The sequence below is a fragment of the Choristoneura fumiferana genome, chromosome 24 (assembly GCF_025370935.1).
Source record: "Choristoneura fumiferana chromosome 24, NRCan_CFum_1, whole genome shotgun sequence".
NCBI classification, from domain to species: Eukaryota; Metazoa; Arthropoda; class Insecta; order Lepidoptera; family Tortricidae; genus Choristoneura; species Choristoneura fumiferana.
Window position 1 is genome coordinate 14,135,902 of NC_133495.1, and position 20,985 is coordinate 14,156,886.

Below are 20,985 nucleotides of genomic sequence, written 5' to 3' on the forward strand. Positions count from 1 at the left end.
CTATGCTGGCTGGAATACCAGGATGTCACTATTAGATTATTGTTTTATCACGTGATTTACATAAGTATGCCAAATTCAAAGTCAATCCGACTACTGGAAGTTGGTCGAATTTAACTTGCAAGATTTGAGTACAGACAGACAGACAGACAACGGGACAGGTGAAACTAAATAAAAGCTTGTAAAAACGTGACCTTCCCGTGGGAAAGGGCTCTTACAAGGTAAATAAAAATGTATGAAAGCAACACTCAAATGTCAGAATCCTCAGAACGTTCAGAAACCTCAATTCGAGTACCTTCAAAAACAAAAATACAGAATTCAGGACTGAAACAAATTTTATCATAAGATTTAAATGTTTTAAAGAATGCATATTTATTTATCATTAGTTTTTCATAGAATACTGTTTTTTTTTTTTACAAATGTTGAAAATTAAACATATCTGAACGAATTCCAACAATAAAGCCAGCCCAGCAGGGCTACTATGAAACTCGAAGCTCGAAGTTCGTGTCGTGCAATCCCTCTGACACATACTATTTAATACGAGAGCGAGAGGGACGGTACTATACGAACTTCGAGTTTCGTGGTAGCCCTGCAGAACGCCACCCATAAAATGAAAATGGCCTCTTTCTTTTGACAGAAGTAAAGTAAAGCTGTTCTCCGGTTCAGCGCTGAGCAAACTTTCATAAAGTTGTTTAACTCGACCGAGAAATCACGCAAATATGGTAAGTAAATCTCTTGCTAGCTATTCCACTAATTTATTTCCATAAAATCCAGTTTCCCACCTATAAAAACTTGTGTACGTAGTTTGTTTTGAAGGTTAGGTCGGCACGTGTCTACTTTTAACTCACATTTTACACAATTTAACCATGTATTTGCACTAGTTTACTTATAATTAGAATGATTTTGCCTAGCACAGTAGTCAAGTCCCAAATTTCCGTCGAAAAATCTGGCCATTGGCACCATTGTCTCATAGATTGATTTCAACATATTTTTTTTCGCCATTTTCAGGCAGCCGCTGTAGTGTCAGGCAAGGACATCGAGAAGCCTCAGGCCGAGATCTCGCCGATCCATCGCATCAGGATCACTCTTACTTCTCGGAACGTGCGATCCTTGGAGAAGGTGTGCGCTGACCTGATCAATGGCGCCAAGAAACAGAAGTTGCGCGTGAAGGTTGGTATTACTGTTCAAACCTTTTTTTTATAGCGTATAGCAAAGGTCTAGTAAGGTACTTTCAGGACTAATGCCTGTATTAAGTGTAGCAAAAACTAAATCATGCCAGAATAACTGAACCGAGTAAGGAATCTTGAGCAAAGCCAGAAATTAAATACAGAATATTGGTTATACAACTAGTGTAGTGTCATCTTTCTAGTGCTCTGGATATAGGTACTCTGGTCTGTAATTCAACTGCAAATGAACTGGGGTCAAATTAATTGTAACTATGAGTTCAAATTCAGTATTCCAATTAATAGGTATTTCACTTAATTTGACTGTTGGTGTGAAGAATGCGCTACGATGAAGACACATCAAGTCTGTACTGATGTGTTCACTAAACTGGCGCAACAGCAGTTCTCTTCAAAGTGCAGTGTGCCTGTGCTATACACCACTCTGCTCATAGGGGAGATACAAAGTACTCGAAAATTTGTTATAAATCAGTTACAAATCCTCTTCTCTATTTAAACTTCACAATGTATGTAGGTGAAGTTGTCATCAAGTCTTGCAAATTGTTTCATACACTTCAAGAGATTGTATTGACTTGAAATTGGGCATTGACATGTAGTTCGCATGACAATGCAAGTATAATCAACTGATTAAATTAAATATTTACAATAATTACTTATGTTCAACATGTGTATAGCAGCAAGCAGTATAGAAATTGTAGCTTGTTTCTGGAACAAATAACCAAGATTCTAGTGACACGTGTATGGAGCTGGAAGACTAAAAAAACATCTAATGAAAATTCTCTGTCAGGTCTGTTTGCAATTAACTTGATGTTGATTTTTCAATGAACTTGTTTGTCTTTCAGGGCCCTGTCCGCATGCCAACCAAGATCCTCCGCATCACCACCCGCAAGACGCCCTGCGGTGAAGGTTCCAAGACCTGGGACCGTTTCCAGATGAGGATCCACAAGCGGGTCATTGACCTGCACTCCCCGTCGGAGATCGTCAAGCAGATCACGTCCATCAACATTGAGCCTGGAGTAGAGGTCGAGGTCACAATCGCTGATGCGTAGGCATAACTGCCAATAAACTTATTTTACTTTATTATTGGATTTTATTTTTTTGTCAAACGGACCCTGCTAGCCTCCTAAGACCTAAATATATACCAAATTTAGATGTCAACTTTTCTTGATTGACATAACATGACACAAGTATGGCCTGTGCCTGTATTAGGGATCATCCATAAATAAAAAATGGTCAAAATTTGTGTGACACACTTTGTGGATGGCCCCTTAGCTGACCCAGAATTAATATCAATAATGCTGCTCTTGTAAACCCTTTGTTTGAATTGTCAGGACTCAGGACATATGTGTATTTTGTTCATTTTGGGTTGACAATTTAATCAGCAACAAAATTTAATGAAATGTCATACTTCAACTACAACCAATATTGTGTCTCTAACCCTTTACCAGGCCCCTTAGAACTAGCGTGTCTTCATACGTACTTTATATACTGTTACAACCGTATTTAACGCCTTGTAAAAAATGTATTTACGAAAGTCGGAGATGTTCCTTTAAACCAGAAATAAAAATGTGGGTTACGGTTATCCCATCGCCTGTCTAAGTAATTAACTGTCATACTCGATTTTATCTTATTATATTCTTGATCAGGCGAAGGGATATATTCCTCCCACATCTTATTCTTCAGGGAAAGTCTTTAAAAGGAGATTTTACAGCTAGGTACATGAATTTGCTCTAGGTTGAACACAAAAACAGTTTTATTACTTACGCGAGTTTTTATGACACAACAAGACAATTTACCGGGCCATGGGAAGAATAGCTCCCGCACAGTTAAACTCTAATAAGGCCATGGGATAATGTCAACCCACATCTTAATTTTGGTCATACACAAAAATGCATGAATATTTAGCAATGTTTAAGATTACATTACCTTTCAACACTCAAAATCTATAAAATATCAAAAAATTGTTCGATCTATGTACTTCTGTTTCATAGAAATTAAGGAAAGTGTTCCAATTTCTCCGTAGTTTACTGAAATTGGAGTTCAAGTGAATCTAAACGGCTGCCAAAGATATATTACGCGATTTAGAAGCGTGTTGTGAATGAAGATAATAAAATACTATTTTCAGGGATCGACAAAATATTTTGTAGGAGGTTTGGAGTTAAAACCTTACCACGGTAACCGATATAAGATGTGGGAGGAATATATCCCTTCGCCTGGTAAAGGGCTAATGTATAAATGGGAAGATAAATGACATTGTCCTGGCTTTTCGCTGAAAATATTTTCCCCAAATGTTTCATACGGGTGAACCATTTTTTTTCTGAAACTAAACTATTCAGGATATTATTTCAGGACTATCCTGTAGAAAAGGTTAGGATAGTTTTCTAACAATCCTAAAGTAGTTAGTTTTAAAAAAATTGTTCTTCCATATATGTAGATGAGAAATTAATCACTCGGGAAACATATTTTATGTCAAAAATGAGATAATCGTGAATGTAACAAGAAAAGGAAAATTATAAACCTATTCTAAAAAGAAAAGACTTGTTGCTGTTTTACATGCACTCTTTTTCTTTACAAAAAAAAAGCATTTTATTTTGAGCTTAGTTCATTGACCACTTCAAAAGTTGTTTGCTATCATCATCTCGACCTACAGACCTCCTCTCAGAATGAGAGGGCTTGGGAGGAAGTTCCCATATGGGCCCTCTGCAGATTACGAGCTTCACACACATCAATGTTTTAACCGCCAATACAATTTCATTCGTACATGCCCGTATCGCCACCTACACCAAAACTATGTGACATTTTGTTTTAAATATAAGACTATGGCGATAGTGGCTGGACATTGGGTGTCTTATATATCAGACTATGGCGGTCAAAAGGTTAATTTCTTCACAGGTGTGTGTAGACTTGGTCACAATGTTTTCCCTCAATGTAATTTGCTCATGGTAAATTCCAAATGTAATTCCATACAAATTCGCAAGGGTGCACCGGCTCGTACCCTCCGACGCCATAGGTCAAACCACTAGGCTGTTACGGCTTCAGCTTTGGATTGTTTGCGTTATGGCTGCTATATGTAATGCAGCTTGCATGATTTTTCTTCCAGCTCTTAATTTACAGCAACTTGAGGATGCATGTATGTGGCACAACAAGTCAATAATACTGACATTATTTATGCCAAAATGCTAACTTTCTTAGTGACTTTGTTATTTCAAGTTTTATGTAAAATTTTCTTCTTTTACTTCACACAGCAAAACAGGATCACCATACTCTTTTTTAACAGTCTCAGTTCCATATGTTTCATATTCATTCTCTAAAAGCTTTGATGATCCACTATCTGAATCACTTTCAGATTCTGAAGTAGATTCCTGTACTTTTTTCTTTCTCTTACGGTTTTTGTAATTATTTTCAAACACATAACCTAACTGTCTTACCAGAACTCTGCGGAGTGTCTCCCGCTGACCGGGAAAATTTAAATGCTTCTTGGCAGCAGCTAAAGTGTCGTTTAAAGACATCATTTTGCCATTAGCTTCTATGTAACTGTCCATTAGGTTTTTAAGGCCATTTAGCATCTCTTTACTGCAGATAGCTTTTTTTTTGCTATTGTTATTCCCCCTTCCCACAGGCGTAGGTTTTATAACAGATGTGCCAGAGCTCTTGGAAGCTTCTAATTCTCTTCTAATCCGCTTGATAGTACTCACACTTGTGCCAGTAGCACGAGAAGTCCTTTTTACTACATTGGTGACAGGGAAAGAAAATGTGCCATTTTGTTTTTCCTTTTCGAAAAAATTCATTACTCGTATGATCATTTCTCGCTCTGGACTCGTTATTGTTTTACTTTTGCGGTCCATTTTGAATGCGGAAAATATCCGCTGTTTGTTTTTTATTGTGGCAGTCTTAAGGCGCGGGCCAGTGTCAATTACGACAAGCAAGAGCACCAACAGATCTATACTACAGCAGCAAGGAAATAATTTTGCGGAAAAGCCCCTTTCGGCTGAGCCTCTAATGCTAATTTCCAGTATATAAAAAGTACTCTGTGGCTAATTTCTTTCTAGTTTCTTGATTCTTGACTGACAGGACAGCAGACAGACAGTGTCTGACAGTGACAGAGGGGCTACTACAAAATTAGAAAACCGAACCGTCCCTCTCACTCTTGTATTAAATAACATAAGCGTCAGCGGGACGGCAAGATACGAACGAAGTTCGAATTTTGCACTTCGTAGTATAGGGCCAGTTCGGTGCTACCACATGTAAAAACGTTTCAAATAAAATTGGGCCAACAAATGAATGGAATAATTATGCTGCGCTTTTCAAACATATGGTGTAAAAAACTTAAATCTTAAAATTAAATGACATAGATCGTTACAGCATTCGATTACAAATTAGTAAGTAGTAGAAATACGCAGAAATATATACGTCATTTTTATAATTAACTAGCGATCCGCCCCGGCTTCGCACGGGCACAAAAGAAATCTAATCAAGTGTACTTCACACACATTTTTCAGCTCCATTTCTCAAAATCTAGATACATGGTGCCCCCTATAAGCAGTAGCGGCTTTAGGGTAGGGCGCGGTGGGGCGACCGCCCAGGGCACCGGACTTAAAGGGGCGCCTGAAACCTACACCTTCTAGAAAATTCCCAAAAGTTTGGGGCGCCGAGGAAATCTCGTCCAGGGCGCTGGAAGAGCTAAAACCGCCACTGCGTATAAGCTTTTAGCTAGGGACTTTTTTTATTTTTTTCTGTCGCCTTCGATTTTGGAAGGAAGGAAATACACATGATATATAAATTATAGGTATTTCTTTTATTATAAGTAAAGTAAGTAAGGACAAGGTTTTCCGAACTACATAAAAATTAGGCAATTCATATTTATGTCTACGGAAATACAAAAGTTACTTGATAAAGATTGGGTTTGTTTTCCGGACTAATACCGTACCAACTGCTATTAGTATAGAGGCGTATTAGGGCTTCGTTATTGCATTTGGTTCAGTAGGTTGTTACGGAAATGTTTTAAGTAATGAAGTGACCTACACTCGTATTTTTTTGTTTAACCCCCGACCCAAACAGAGGGGCAAACTTTTAACTTGTACCCGTGTGTCTGTGGCACTGTAGCTCCTAAACGGATGAACTGATACTGATAGGATATTTTTGTTTAATAAGTACCTACAGGTATCTTTAGTATAAAAACATTAGTTTTCTCACCCGTGGTCTTATTAAGTATAGCTACGTTTATGCAAAAAATGTATGTTCATGCAGCTCCTCTGACGTGTTTCGAACTCCACCATAGTTCATCCTCAGACAGAGCAACACAACCGTTCACCATGCTATCAGATGTTAGGTAAGATTTTTTTTTAGTTCATTTATTTACAATTTCTTAATTTCCTCGCAATTCTCGCAAACGAAGTGAAAAGCAAGAGTTTGTGTAGGTACCTATAACTTGCTTATAAAACGTTTTAGCCTGGCCTTATTATCCTCGCCTGCGTCTCTTGTGAATTTAAACGTCTCGGGTAAAATTACATATTTTATGCACTCGTACAATCTACTATTTTTGTCGAGCCGGTAAACAGTCACAATCATTGCTGTTGCGTGTCTCATGAACCTTTTGGGGTTGCGTGTGATTTATTGACGTTGCGTAATTTGATTTTTGCGTATAAGGGAAGAAATTACCCGTTTACGTGTAATAGCGATGTTTATAGACTTAATGACTGAAATATTTTTGGTAATACCAATAAAGGTGTAGGTGATTGACGTCGTTTATGAAGAGACGTTGTTGTCAAGAGACCACGATCATAAGATCGAGTGTGTCCTCAGAAGGACAGTTTTGTTTATGTTCTCAGAAGAACAGTTTGTTTGTTTTCCTCGTGCAAGATCATCGCAGTATTTCTACATCTTCATCTTCAAGACGAAACTGTCCTTCTGAGGACACACTCGATCTTATGATCGTGGTCTCTTGACAACAACGTCTCTTCATAAACGACGTCAATCACCTACAAAGGCATTAAGGCATATATGTGCAGGATGTGTTGCGAGAAGTGTTTTTCATGAACAAAATAGAAACACTTAATTTAAGTTAATTTACCTATCAGCAGTAATCAGCACCGCTCTGGCGGAAACAGCTGAACGGAGCGAGGCGAGGTAAGTAGGTACAGTAAACTCAGGTTTCTATAGACCCAAGCGTTAATCAATAGTCCAAACGGACTTTTTAACATTTTTAACAATTACAGAACTGCTAACGTCTAGGAGGTTCATCGTGCATTTTCTATTGGATTAGGCTACGATGAACCTCCTAGATGACGTTAGTAGTTCCGTAATTGTTCGAAATGTTAAAAACCGGCCAAGAGCGTGTCGGACACTTCCGAAATAGGGTTCCGTAGCCATTAGAAAAAAAAGAAATATTTTTCTAAGGATTTCGTATTTTATACGGAATCTTCCATAGTTTAGGTATATTTTATACCTTAGGCTGCTATTTAAGTACTCTTAAACTAATAATAATTCTCAAGAAAACTTAACCGTTATAATTTTCCTTAAGTAAGTTTGATATACTAACTACTATCCTGAATCTAACACATCACTGAACCGAAAAATCGTTTTAGCGGCCCCCTAATGGTTTTAAAAGACCTACATTGGACAAGATTGGATGAGAAAAAAAAACACCCTCACTTTACGTCTATCGGAGGTACTTTAAAAAAAGTATTTTTTTATTTTTTTATTATACTTACCATTTTGTTCGTCGGCATAGTTTACATATATATTCGTGCAAAATAACAGCTTTCTAGCATTGGTAGTCCCTGAGCAAAGCCGCGGACGGACAGACAGACAGACAGACAGACAGGCAGACAGACATGGCGAAACTATTTGGCTACGGAACCCTAAAAACCACATACACTGACGTGTTTCGAACTACTTACTAGTCCATTATCAAAGTCTAGTTAACCATCGCTCGAATAAAAACATCCGTTGCCTAATAAAACGAATGCCATAGAAATTAGAATTTATGTGTAGCCAGAATCGAAAATTCGCGTAAACTACGGATCTTATCGGTACAAATTAGTGCAATTAATTCTTAAATAGTTCCCCCAAATCTAGATAAACGGTCGTGCGCAGGTCGACAGTTTGAGTCCCAAATCGCTAGGAAATTATCTAATTGTCTAAAACCATTATTTAATTAGAACTAACGAGCTTATAACCCGCACGCTAAATTGTTCTGGGTCGAAATTTTTGAATGAAATACTCGTAGGTATAGAATAAATCTTAAGGCCGGCAACGCATCGGTAGTTCCAATAATACTGTTTGTGTCCATGGGCCGCGGTGAGCAGTGGCACAGAGCTAGGTAACCTAGGGCCCTGGGGCAAATAAAAAATGGGGCCCACTGCTATCAAAACTGGTAAGGTTTTTGAAGTAAAATCATCATATATACAAATACTTTAAAAATGCTAAGCAACTTTATCATCAGCTATAAAGCAGAATTTCGAGGGCCCCCTGAGCTTGAGGGCCCCGGGGCACTGCCCCGCCTAGCCCCTTGGTAGCTACGCCATTGGCGGTGAGTATACTTAATATTAAGTGAGCCACATGCCCGTTTGTCGGTTTTTAAATAAACTGAGGCACTGCACTGAGGGTTCTGTACTCGTACAAATGTACGAGTACAGAAGTAAGAAGAAGAAGTAAGAGTAGAAATGTACGAGTGTACCTACTACGCAGCAGTGTAGGGTAATTTTAAATAGGTTATAACAATAGACAGCCAGATATAAAAAGGTCGTGCATTGCATTCCTGTTGTACAGTCACCAGCATTAATATCTGCCACAGCGGAGCGTGAAAAAATATCTGACACTTCTTTCCGGCCCTAGAAATAGAGTCGTATCAGATATTTATGCACGCTTGTTGTGTCAGATATTGGTGCTGGTGACTGTACATTTTAAGTTGACAAAATCGCAGTCGTACAGTCACCTGCATTAATATCTGCCAGAGCGGCGTGCACAAATATCTGACATATATAGATGTCTGTTTTTTATTTCAGTAGTTTAATAAACATTATTTACAATGATCCGTTGTTGACTACTAATCGTTTTGGGCATTTTTTGTTATTGTTCAAAGAAACCGCCACAGTGACACTGACAATCATTAAAATGATTGCCAGTGTAAGAAATTAGTTCCAATGAAATTCCGCAACATGGCGAATAGTCATATATTTCTGGTCAGGCTTTATATTTATAGACGCTTTTTGTTAAATAGATAACATATTGGTGCTGGTGAATGTACATTAGTACAGCCGAGAACTAGGAATACCCACATATTTTGGGTGAATGGACTGTACGCCGTTGCCTTAAGTGATGCAATGTGGTCATAAAAATAAAGGCGTTTGTCTCTGGCCGGCGCCGCGGTCCGTTGCGCATAGACAATCGGTGATATACGGCGCTGCTGCTTAAATGGTGGGCCTTGGGCTTGCTGAATTAGGGATTGGCTGAAGAAATTAAAATACTTATCCTGTCATCATCATCATATCAGCTGAAGGAAGTCCGCTTTCAGGACATTGGTCTTTTGATGACAGTACGCTTTTTGACTATACTTGCATTGTCATCCAATCGTCGTATGTGTGTCAGTCACCAGCACAAATATCTGACACAATAAAGCATGCATAAATATCTGATGACTCTATTTCTGGGGTAGGACGTGTCAGATATTTGTGCACGCTTCGCTGTGGCAGATATTAATGCAGATCGCAGACAGGTGATATAGGCCTCCAGTTGTTTCGGTTGGACGCAGGCCATCTCTACAGTCAAATTAATAACATACTAAGCTAAGACTTTTTGAAAATGAAAAGTTTTTGGGCTGACTTGAACCCCCATATCTTGGTAATACACGTGGAGTATGTTACCATACCATGCACGTTGCCCCCAACTAATCCTTTCGAGAACATTAATGGCTACGACGACAGCCCCGGATATACGATTTTTTCAAACCGGGGCAAAGCCCCCCCCCCCCCCCCCTTGGCCCCTTCAGTGTTTGAAAACAACTGTTAAAACTGCCAATGAGTAGCATTTTTCCTCTTATTCTTCATTTCTTGTCTCAAGGATTTGGCGCACCTTGAAACTGCCGCCCGGGGCAAGCGCCCTGGTTTGCCCCTTTAGATCCGGGGCTGACGACAGTAGTAAAAAAAAAAGATTCAGAAAGTTCTGCTAGTAAAAACAATTATTCTTTAGCATCAATTCATCTTCATACGGTACAGTCAAGGGCAAATATATCGACACGGCCAAAGTTACAAAAATATGTATACACGACTCTATGCACTTAACATTAAGATCGTTCTTTCTTGACTGTACTTACATATAAAAAAAGCTCGTTGTCCAGAATCGATAATTAATTATTCTGAGTGAACTTTATGAACATTATTTGAAAGCTTAATTTTATCGACATACGATACGAAACTTTTTCAAATTAACTATATAGTCCATCAACTTAGCCTAACATAGTTAGTCGCTGGTATTTAAAGTTATATGTGTTACTCGACCGATGAACAGCTATAGTTATATGTACCATACCTATAGCCGCAGTGCCAGGTCATTGCACTCAGTGCAGATTCCATTGGGAATGCAGCCTCGTTGCCCCCCCCCCCCTCCTTCCATCTATGTCATAGCATAGAAGTAGAAATTGGGCGTGGTTTTTCAAATTCGGCCACTCGTTTTAGCGTGAAGGAATATTCTAATTGTCAATTTAACGTCCTTCCATTATATTTTTTCACTTCTCATGCTCTAAAAGTAGGTCAATATAGCCTTACGAGGCGGGAGTACAGTGAGGACTTTAGTCCCTAGGGAGTAAAAGTAATTAATTTTTTAATTTACTTTGAGTGACTTATGGTCTGTTTTTTACTCCGAGATACTGACGTTTCATGTGTTACCTGTTTTTTGCGTCTCATAAATAGTGATGTGCCGCACCAGTGTGTGCCGCAACCGGTTATCACCGAAAAATTTTGTAGGTACCTATGTTATATATATAGATATATAAAAAAGAATTTTGAAATTCGGCCCACAATTGGCGGAGTTATCGCGTAACAAACATACAAAAAAAAACATACACCCGAATTGAGAACCTCCTTTTTTGAAGTCGGTTGAAAAACACAAAAAGCCACACAAAATAATTAAATACAATTAGGTACTACCAATTACAACTATATACTTAGTTAGTAGTGTCTGTCTGTTACCTGTCTATAGCGATTTAGCAATTTGGTATAGTTTGAAACCCTAGAAAGGACATAGGATAGTTTTTATCCCGGAAAATGCATAGTTCCCGCGGGATAGCGATTCTTCGCACACATTCCCTGACAACAGCTATAATAGCACTTCAAACATAAATAAATAAAATAATAATAATATCACAGGACAATTCCCACCAATTTACCTGTCCAAAAGCCCCAAAGTAAGCTTTACAGCCTAAAGCATTAATAATCTCTGACGCGTCCGTAACTTAGTAACATAATCTTTAGTTACGACATAATACCCTCCAACTGGGACCTACTAGGTATACCATCATAACCTCAACTCCCAATAAAACCCTTTCACAATAAACACCCCACTGGCTTCCTTGTCTATTACAATGATGGTTGACTGCGACAAGGTTGTGCAACGGTTCGGGCTCAGTGGTTTACGTGACGTACGTAGGTACGTCGGCGGCGATCAATAGTCTGGATTTGAGCCTGGGTCGGCGCGTCGGCGCACTAAACGCGGTTTAATTGCTGGTTAAATAACTGCGCAGTTACAATGTAAAAAAACGCATTACCTGTGGCGGTTATTATATCAGTAATCAGTCATTTATTTGACGACCAGATGGCCTAGTAGTTAGAGAACCTGACTACGAAGCTTGAGGTCCCGGGTTCGATTCGCGTGTCGGTGCAGATATTTGTATGAAAAATACGAATGTTTGTTCTCGGGTCTTGGGTGTTTAATATGTATTTAAGTATGTATCCTTTCTACATACTTATATTTATCCGTTGCTAGTACCTACCCATAACACAGCTTTAGCAAAGCTTACTTTGGGACTAGGTCAATTGGTGTGAATTGTCCCGTGATATTTTATTTATTTATTTGCTCTAACATGGTACAAAGAAGATGGTTTAAATTTATAGTGCGACATGATTTGTCAGCTAGACATGCAAAATATTTTAAAGTTTTGTAACACTTGTATTTATAACAGTCACTATCTACAATTAAATACTCTTGAACTGAATACTAAGCTTTTGATATTAAATAGTTTCTCAAAGCCTGCTTATATTCGTTTATGTTTTCTAACTTAATAATAGTTTTTGGTAATTTTTTAAATATTCTGTGTGACATTCCAAATATACTTCCATCACTTCCTGCGGGAGCGGGAACTATGATTTTTTCCTCCATAAAGACTATTCTACCCTGAGAAGCACATAGAGTAATCTTTATCCCGGTAGACCCGGTAAATTAAACTATCTGAAATTAGCTGTGGTGGCCTAGTGGTTTGACCTACCGCCTATCAAGCAGAGGTTCGTGGGTTCAAACCCCGGCCCGCACCACTGAGTTTTTCCAAATTCATGTCCGAAATTACATTTGAAATTTACCACGAGCTTTACGGTGAAGGAAATCATGTTGTGTTAGGTGTATGTGTTAGGAAACCTGCACTCACCTGTGAAGTAATTCAATGGTATGCGTGAAGTTCCCAATCCGCCCTGGGCCCACGTGGGAACTACGGCCCAATCCCTCTTATTCTGAAAGGAGGCCTGTGCCCAGCAGTGGGACGTAAATAGGCTGGGATGATGATGACGGACCATCTTGGTTCGGAAATTACTTTATTCGTGTCATAGTCTGCTGCTATGTCTTGTGCCCTTTTAAAGAAAAACAACACATCGTTTGGCTCCAATTTAAAGGTCTCTGACCTCTTTAATCTGTCTCAGATTCACGTAGGCCAAGTAATTTATGACAAAAATATAAATTCAATCTTGCGTTGATCTTAACATTATAACAGTCACTTTGTATTTGGAACGTGCGAGCGAGAGACTTGTGGTTGTCTCAGATGAATACATATATGTAGTAAATGACAAACCTAGCATTAATCGTATGATTTTTCAAACAAAAAAGGTTTAAAACTTTGTTTTTTTTTTAAACAACATTGTATTGTATCTGTTCTGTGTAAAGTTTTCATACATATTCTTGCAAAATTACATCTTTCTAGCATTGATAGTCCCTGAGCAAAGCCGCGGACGGACGGACAGACAGACAGACAGACAGACAGACAGACAGACATGGCGAAACTATAAGGGTTCCGTTTTTGCCATTTTGGCTCCGGAACCCTAAAAATGGCATTCGCAATAAAATACTTAAGCCGCGTATCCACTAGAGGCAGCCTCGGGCCGAGCGGCTGCCTCGCTCCGAGGCCGCGCAAGTGGAGACGCTGCCAAAGGCACGGCTCAGACTGAGGCTCCTTTGAGCACGGCCAAAAAACCGACAAAATATGGCTCGGCTCGCGGTGCTCGGCCTGAGGCTGCTCTAATGGATACGCGGCTTTAGAAAAGCCTTGAACAGAAAAGTTGCACTTTGCTCCCTCTCGTCACCGACATAGCTGCAAAAATATGCAAGTTGAAGTGGCAATGGGCGGGCCACACATCGCTCGAAGAACAGATGACCGTTGGGGGAGAAAAATTCCCGAGTGGCGACCGCGAACCGGAAGACGAAGCGTTGGCAGGCAGGCGTTGGACTGACGACATCGTGAGAATTGCGGGTAACCGGTGGATGCAAGCGGCGAGTTGTCGTTCATTGTGGCGTTCTAAGGGGGAAGCCTTTGTTCAGCAGTGGACGTCTTCTGACTGATGATGATGAAGATTGTACAATAAAACATACCGTTCACCGGTTAGCCGTTGTTTAACCGTAAGTTAAGCCCTGGTAACACCGGCTAGGTCTCCGGGGCGGGGCCCGGTCGCCATGGCAACGGGATGGGCTACAGACTTCGGAGGAAAGTTCTAGAATTATCGAGCTGTTGGATGCCTGCCTGAGCTCTGTGTTAGGAGAGTGGGAGAAATGGGAAGGAGGGGGAAAATTTTATATAACATTCTATAAAAATGGTGTTAATAATAAGACAAAACAAAAATCATTTAATTTAATACGTTTCATTCAAAATATTTTAAGATTTAAAGATTTTTATTGAACACAAAAAAAAACATTTATCAAGTATAACTATGTTCGTAACCAGTTGCATTGGTTATAAACCGTGTCGCAACTGTTTACGCCCTCCTCAGGACATTTATAGAGCTATGTTCTAATAAAAAATAATGCATTTATAAAATTCTTAGGTTAGTTATATTACAAAATACGAAATCCTTATAAAAATATTACTTAATTTTTTCGTAATGACTACGGAACCCTATTTTGGGCGTGTCCGACACGCTTTTGGCCGGTTTTTGAGATTTAATTTAGTATCACAAGTTAGTCTGGTAAGTACTTATATTTTTATTAGCGATATTACAATCTCGTGTACTGTACCTACTGTTGTAAATAGACATAGTAGATAGATAGGTATTCATATTTATTATTTAGTTGCTTTTGCTAGTATTATAACAAATATGAATTTGAGTTTATCGCTGATTCCGCGGGAACTATGAAATTTTCCGGGATAAAAACTATGCCATATCCTTCCCAGGGTTCAAACTATCTTCATGCCATATTTTATTATAATTGGTTGACCGGTTTAGGTGTGAAGAGGTAGACAGACAGACATACCTCGCATTTGTAATATTAATATTAGTATGGATTTTGCAGTATCTACCGTAGTAATTTCTGTATGTGTGTCATGCGGATTTTCGAGAAGCATCTGTCGACGATTTCTTTTCCTTATATGTGAACTTGCTTTGCCAAAATTCTGACGCGTTGGAACCTTTCCACATTCAATCAAAGCTATATTGTCGCGTGGCTGTTTTGCAGTATTATGTTGGCGCAGTTTGACAGAGTTCCTGGTATAAGTGGTTTTTTATCCTTTTCAAGATGGCTGCTATAAAGTTTTTATTAAACGGCGTTGCATGCAGTCGGCATTCATTTCAATGAAATTGTTTTGTGAATATTCTCTGTAGGTATATAAAGTAATTTTAGACTGACCGACGGACGGACGGACATGATGAAACTAAAATACTCGGTAGAACCCTGTTGCAGTCAGCATTTTGCTGCACTTATAAAAAATCTTGATAAATGTAGCAGAGGCTCCCTGCGACAAGGTTCTGTTTTAGGTACCGAGTGTTATATACTATCGATAAAAAATATAATATGGACCATCCCAGAAAACTTAAGTTACCCAATAGATAGGTAAGTACGTATATTTTGAAAAGAAAGAAAGAAAGAATAAATGTGTTTGCCAAAATTCGGCACAACAAAAAAAAATTACAACTAAAAAAATAAGGCAACCTTACAATCCTAAACCTTAACCAAACTTATAATCTTATACACTACACTACAATAAAAAAATGCAAATTGAAGTGGCAATGGGCAGGCCACATCGCTCGAAGAACAGATAACCGTTGGGGGAGAAAAGTCCTCGAGTGGCGACCACGAACCGGAAGACGAAGCGTTGGCAGGCCTCCCACCAGGTGGACTGACGACATCGTGAGAGTAGCGGGAAACCGGTGGATGCAAGTGGCGAGTTGTCGTTCATTGTGGCGTTCTAAGGGGGAGGCCTTTGTCCAGCAGTGGACGTCTTCCGGCTGATGATGATGATGATGATGATATATACTACATAGGAATAACGAAAATAAAACATTGTTCCGAAAGAAGCAAAAAGTTGCCACTGCAAGCAGCAGCGCTGAATTTCAGTATGAGTGGTATGACCCTAACTATACCCTGTATTTGTTTTTTAGTATTAGAAAACATGGGCATCTAGAGGATCGGCAAAAGCTCATAATTCATAACCAAAAACGTGATAAAACTGACACTTTACGTATAGTACAGCCGCCTAAATCTAATTTGAACTCGCCCCCACATTATCATATTACTTCGGGAATCGGGGTGAGGGATGTTCCTATTTAAAAAACCCTGTCTATAATAGCTGTTACTAAAGTACTACCTGTTACGAAGGTCGATACGTTTGATTTGTAAGTATACCAAGTATTTCTAATCAATTTCGAAAATAATAATAAAATGTAACTTACACAGCTACAAAAAAATTGTATGTATGTATGTAAACTCTTTATTGCACATAAAAATAAAAACAAATACAAATACACAGAGAGGAGAACAAAGGCGAGCTTATCCCTAAAAAGGGATCTCTTCCAGCTAACCTAGTTAGGAAAAAAACATTTGGTTATATAGAGGATAAGCAGACAGTGAAAATTACGTGCGGTAAAGAGACAAAACAGAATTGTTAACAATATTAAAGACACCTCTATCGACGTAAGATAACTAGGTATCGATTGAATTATTAACAATATTAAAGACACCTCTATCGACGTAAGATAACTAGGTATCGATTGAATTGTTAACAATATTAAAGACACCTCTATCGACGTAAGATAACTAGGTATCGATTGAATTTTAAATCTCTAGATGAGCCTCAGTTAAATAAAAAAATCTTCAAATTGCGAGTAGCGTCGTACTTTTACAATTAAAATCTTGATACAAAGAAATGTCTTTATTATTTATTTCCTGTTTACAAACTTAGATTCAATTCGATTAATTCTATTATTAGCACACCTTGCTATCTAGCTATTTCGCTTCTGTCAAACATGTCATTTTGATTTAGGGATGTCGTATCACAGGGTTTCTCAAACTTATGGCGCCACGTACCCCTGTTAAAGTTTCTAGACGATAGCGAACCCCCCCCCCCTCCCCCAAAAGTAGCAAACTTGACTGTTGGAGAAACTAAAAATAAAAAATACAAAGACTCCAAAAACCAATCTTAATCATCTTGCTAGTCTTGCATAGTTTTAGTTTTTAGGTGGTACATGGAGCCAAAATAAACCTTTCTTTCTTTCTTTCTTTCTTGCAGCCTGGTGGTTTTTGGAGTCACGTAAACCTTGTCACGAACCCCATACCGTCGAATAGCCCTAGGGGTTCGCGTACCCCACTTTGAGTAACCCTGTCCTATCAAAATAGTGATGGAATTCTACAAGTAGGACTCGCGCAGTAGGTAAGGGTTCTGTAAGTATCTGGACTCTCCACTTCAACTTGCTAATTCTCTGAGCTATGCTGCGGACATAGCATAGCAGCCTCTTGTTAATATTGATTGTCATTCATATTATAATTGTTATAGTTGATATATATTTAGTAGTATAATAAGTTACCTGGTTTCTCGGTGTATTGGTTCGCTGTAATGCCGTGTAAATAAATAAATAAGTATAAACTTTGTACGTATAAAATCGTAACATCCCTATCAACCCCCGCCCTATGACGTCAGGGGTGACTCAGAGGGTGATTCACACGACATTCTGTTTACCGTCTAGAACCCTGACTACCTATACAAATATTAGGGGCTTACGTGGCTTCATTACAGTGTAAAAATGTATAAGAATGTGAACCTAGAATCAGGCGGCTACGCGTTTGAAAGTGGTTTTTGTATATATAGTACCCTTAGTTTAGTGTAAGTTTTCGGTTACAAAATACGTCTCGATCGCGTTCGCGTTAAAATCTCAATTTGTATGGAAACACGAACATCGCAAACGTTCCGCTAGAGGCGCTGTTCGTGTTTGGTTTGCATACAAATTGAGATTTCAACGCGAACGCGATCGAGACGTATTTTGTAACCGAAAACTTACACTAAGGGCACTGTACAATTCTCCATACAAATAATTTACGCCGTTGCTATCGAGTACGGTCACTGTAAACTCATGGTAGTGGTACAGGATCCCTCTGACCATGGGGCTGATATTCAAGGTTCGATTTTAATCGCATGACTGTGCTACTTTTGCTATCGCTCTCTCATGGTACAGTCAATGGCGTAAATATATACGTAGACGTTACCAAGACGTCAAAAATATCTAACACCTTTATGCCGCCAACCATAAGGTCGATTGTATACATATATTTGATGCTATGGCAGTATAGGTATTTATGCCCTCGACTGTACGAGACCAAATTTTCCTTGGTACTTAAATATTTAATATAGCATTTTTTTTCAAATTTTTATTTAAGGTAAGTACCTAAGCGCGAACGGAGCTGGGATTCTGTAAAGAATAGGCTGCCTGCCACCGAGAATCACACGAATTCAGGAGATCCTCAAACACACCGACAGAACAGACTTGCAAAAAAAAACATTGTTTTTCATAAAATATTTTTTGCTGACTTTCGTATGATGATATGTTGTATTAATAAATCCATGTCTCATATCACATCATCATGTAACTTTGTAATGCATATGCAATCCACTAGCATAATGGCACAAAATTCTTACTTATTATATACAAAATAAACACAGTTTGTCCACAAAACACAGATAGTTTTGTGGTTTTTCGGTGTCTGTCTCTCTGATAGTACAGTCACCAGCATTAATATCTGCCACAGCGGAGCGTGCAAAAATATCTGACACGTCCTTCCGGCCCTACAAATAGAGTCGTATCGGATATTTATGCACCCTTGTTGTGTCAGATATTGGTGCTGGTGACTGTACCTCTTTCCTATATTTTTATACCGGAAAAATTACTAAGATCTCGCGACAAATTGTTTAGACATCCCAGCCTATACCTATACGTCCCACTGCTGGGCACAAGCCTCTTCTCAGAATGAGAGGGCTTGGGCCGTAGTTCCCTCGCGGGCCCTGTGCGGATTGCGAACTTCACACACACCATCGAATTGCTTCAGGTTTCCTCGAGATGTTTTCCTTCACCGAAAAGCTCGTGGTAAATTTCTAATTTAATTTCGCACATGAATTTCGTAAAACTCAGAGGTGCGAGCCGGAGTTTGAACCCACGATCCTCTGCTTCAGAGGCCATGGATCGAACCACTCGGCCACCAAGGCTTTTTATTTTGCTTATTATTAATTGCTTAGTAACATCTAGTACCCAAGTACTGATACAAGTTCCTGCAGCCTACAGTCCCTGCACAAACGAGTCGAGGTCTGGGGGTGAGGCGCCCACGCCGCGCGACCGGTCCGCCCGCGCTGCGCCGGCGCCGGCTTCTTGGATAATGTCGGTCGATGTAATGAAACAGAGTTCCGTAGCCTTTGTTATTCAGACAACCCATAACCTAACCAACAAAAAGTTGGAAAACTTTGTCACTTCAAAGTTCAATATCTCAAAAACGGCTATGTCTCAGAAACATCGCTAGATAACCTAATTTCAAATAAAAAACCGCATTCAAATCGGTCCACCCGTTTAAGAGCTACGGACAGACAACAGACACGCAGCGGTCAAACTTATAACACCCCTCTTTTTGCGTCGGAGGTTAAAAAGAAGATGAGGTCAAAAGAAAGTAAGAGCCACTTAAATTTCATCGACGAAATTTTATCTGATTACAATTAAATTGACCATCATATCAGACTTAGACGTCCACTGTTTATTTGGCTTATTTTATTACCATTTCTAGCGATAACTAGCGGCTAGAAACGGCTTATTTGGCTTATTTTATTACCATTTCTAGCGATAACTAGCGGCTAGAAACGGCTTATTTGGCTTATTTTATTACCATTTCTAGCGATAACTAGCGGCTAGAAACGGCTTATTTGGCTTATTTTATTACCATTTCTAGCGATAACTAGCGGCTGGAAACGGCTGCTTACATTTAATTTTATATTCACATTTATTTATTTATTTATTTATTCATTCAACAACATTGATACAGTTAGTATTTCACTAATATTAAGACTTATTGTGATACTGATCCAGATAAGCGTTTAGAGACAAGTGTGCAGTAACAGCCCAAAAAGACCAAGGCCTGTGTTAGGGCTAGTTACATAGACGCGTCATCATTCTGAGAGAGCAATCGATCGCCGCTTTTGACCTTTGGTTAGTGTCAAAAAATTTAGTTGAAAAACAAAATAATAATAATAATAATATATTACATTATGTATATCTCTTCGTAAAGAAATAAGTACATCAATTATAAACTATTTGTAAATATAAATTATATGTTAGTTGTTACCAAATTTAGAGGAAAGCCAAATACAGTCAGGGAAATAAATTCTGGTAAAAAGTGTTAAATTCCGAAAAAGAGATGCCCAAAATAAACTTCTTACTTTTGATGTTTAAACTACATGATTTAGTATTTGTTTTATATTTAACATAAATAGGTATACATAAACAATGACATTTGCATGAGTATCAACTGTTAAAAACTCAAAATTCTCATACAAAATGTGACACAGCAGGGTGATTCTAATAAAAGTGGCATTATAATCTGCCAATGAGTTTTTGAATACAAAGTACATTAAATATACGTTTTTCAGAAAAAATAAAAATTGACATATGTAAACATAGACCTTTTACACCGAGGCCAGGCCATTTTATTTATTTAACCTTATTACTTTAAAAAATAAATAAATGTAAGTACCGATTTTCACTGTAGTCTGTCTTGTCCAAAAGGGACATGCGCCCGGTTCTAGGCCTGTGAATTATTTGTGTACTATTTCACAAATTATATTTTATAATATGTTGCAAAAAAAATAATACTTTATTCATTTAATAATAATACGGTCCTAAATAAATCATTTTTATATATCAATATTCAGACTCAAAGTTTGTCCAGCGATTTTTTCACTGTAGTCTGTGTGTTCGCATTGTTGGGTCTCACTCACACACGGAGAATGATAGACACACCTTAATCATCGGTAAACATTCGGCCAATATCTGGCTCGCCGCCGTACGGAACGGTTAGAGACCTTCTGTCATAG

At 38.6% G+C, this 20,985-nt stretch overlaps 1 protein-coding gene across 1 annotated transcript; it reads left to right on the forward strand.

The window, feature by feature from the left end:
* The first annotated feature begins 542 nt into the window (after positions 1 to 542).
* On the forward strand, positions 543 to 2,258 carry RpS20 (ribosomal protein S20). The gene is made up of 3 exons (XM_074106729.1): positions 543 to 719; positions 1,006 to 1,167; positions 2,021 to 2,258. Exons 1-3 carry the CDS (start codon positions 717 to 719, stop codon positions 2,225 to 2,227), a joined length of 372 nt encoding a protein of 123 aa, XP_073962830.1. The 5' UTR covers positions 543 to 716; the 3' UTR covers positions 2,228 to 2,258.
* Positions 2,259 to 20,985: the final 18,727 nt, after the last annotated feature.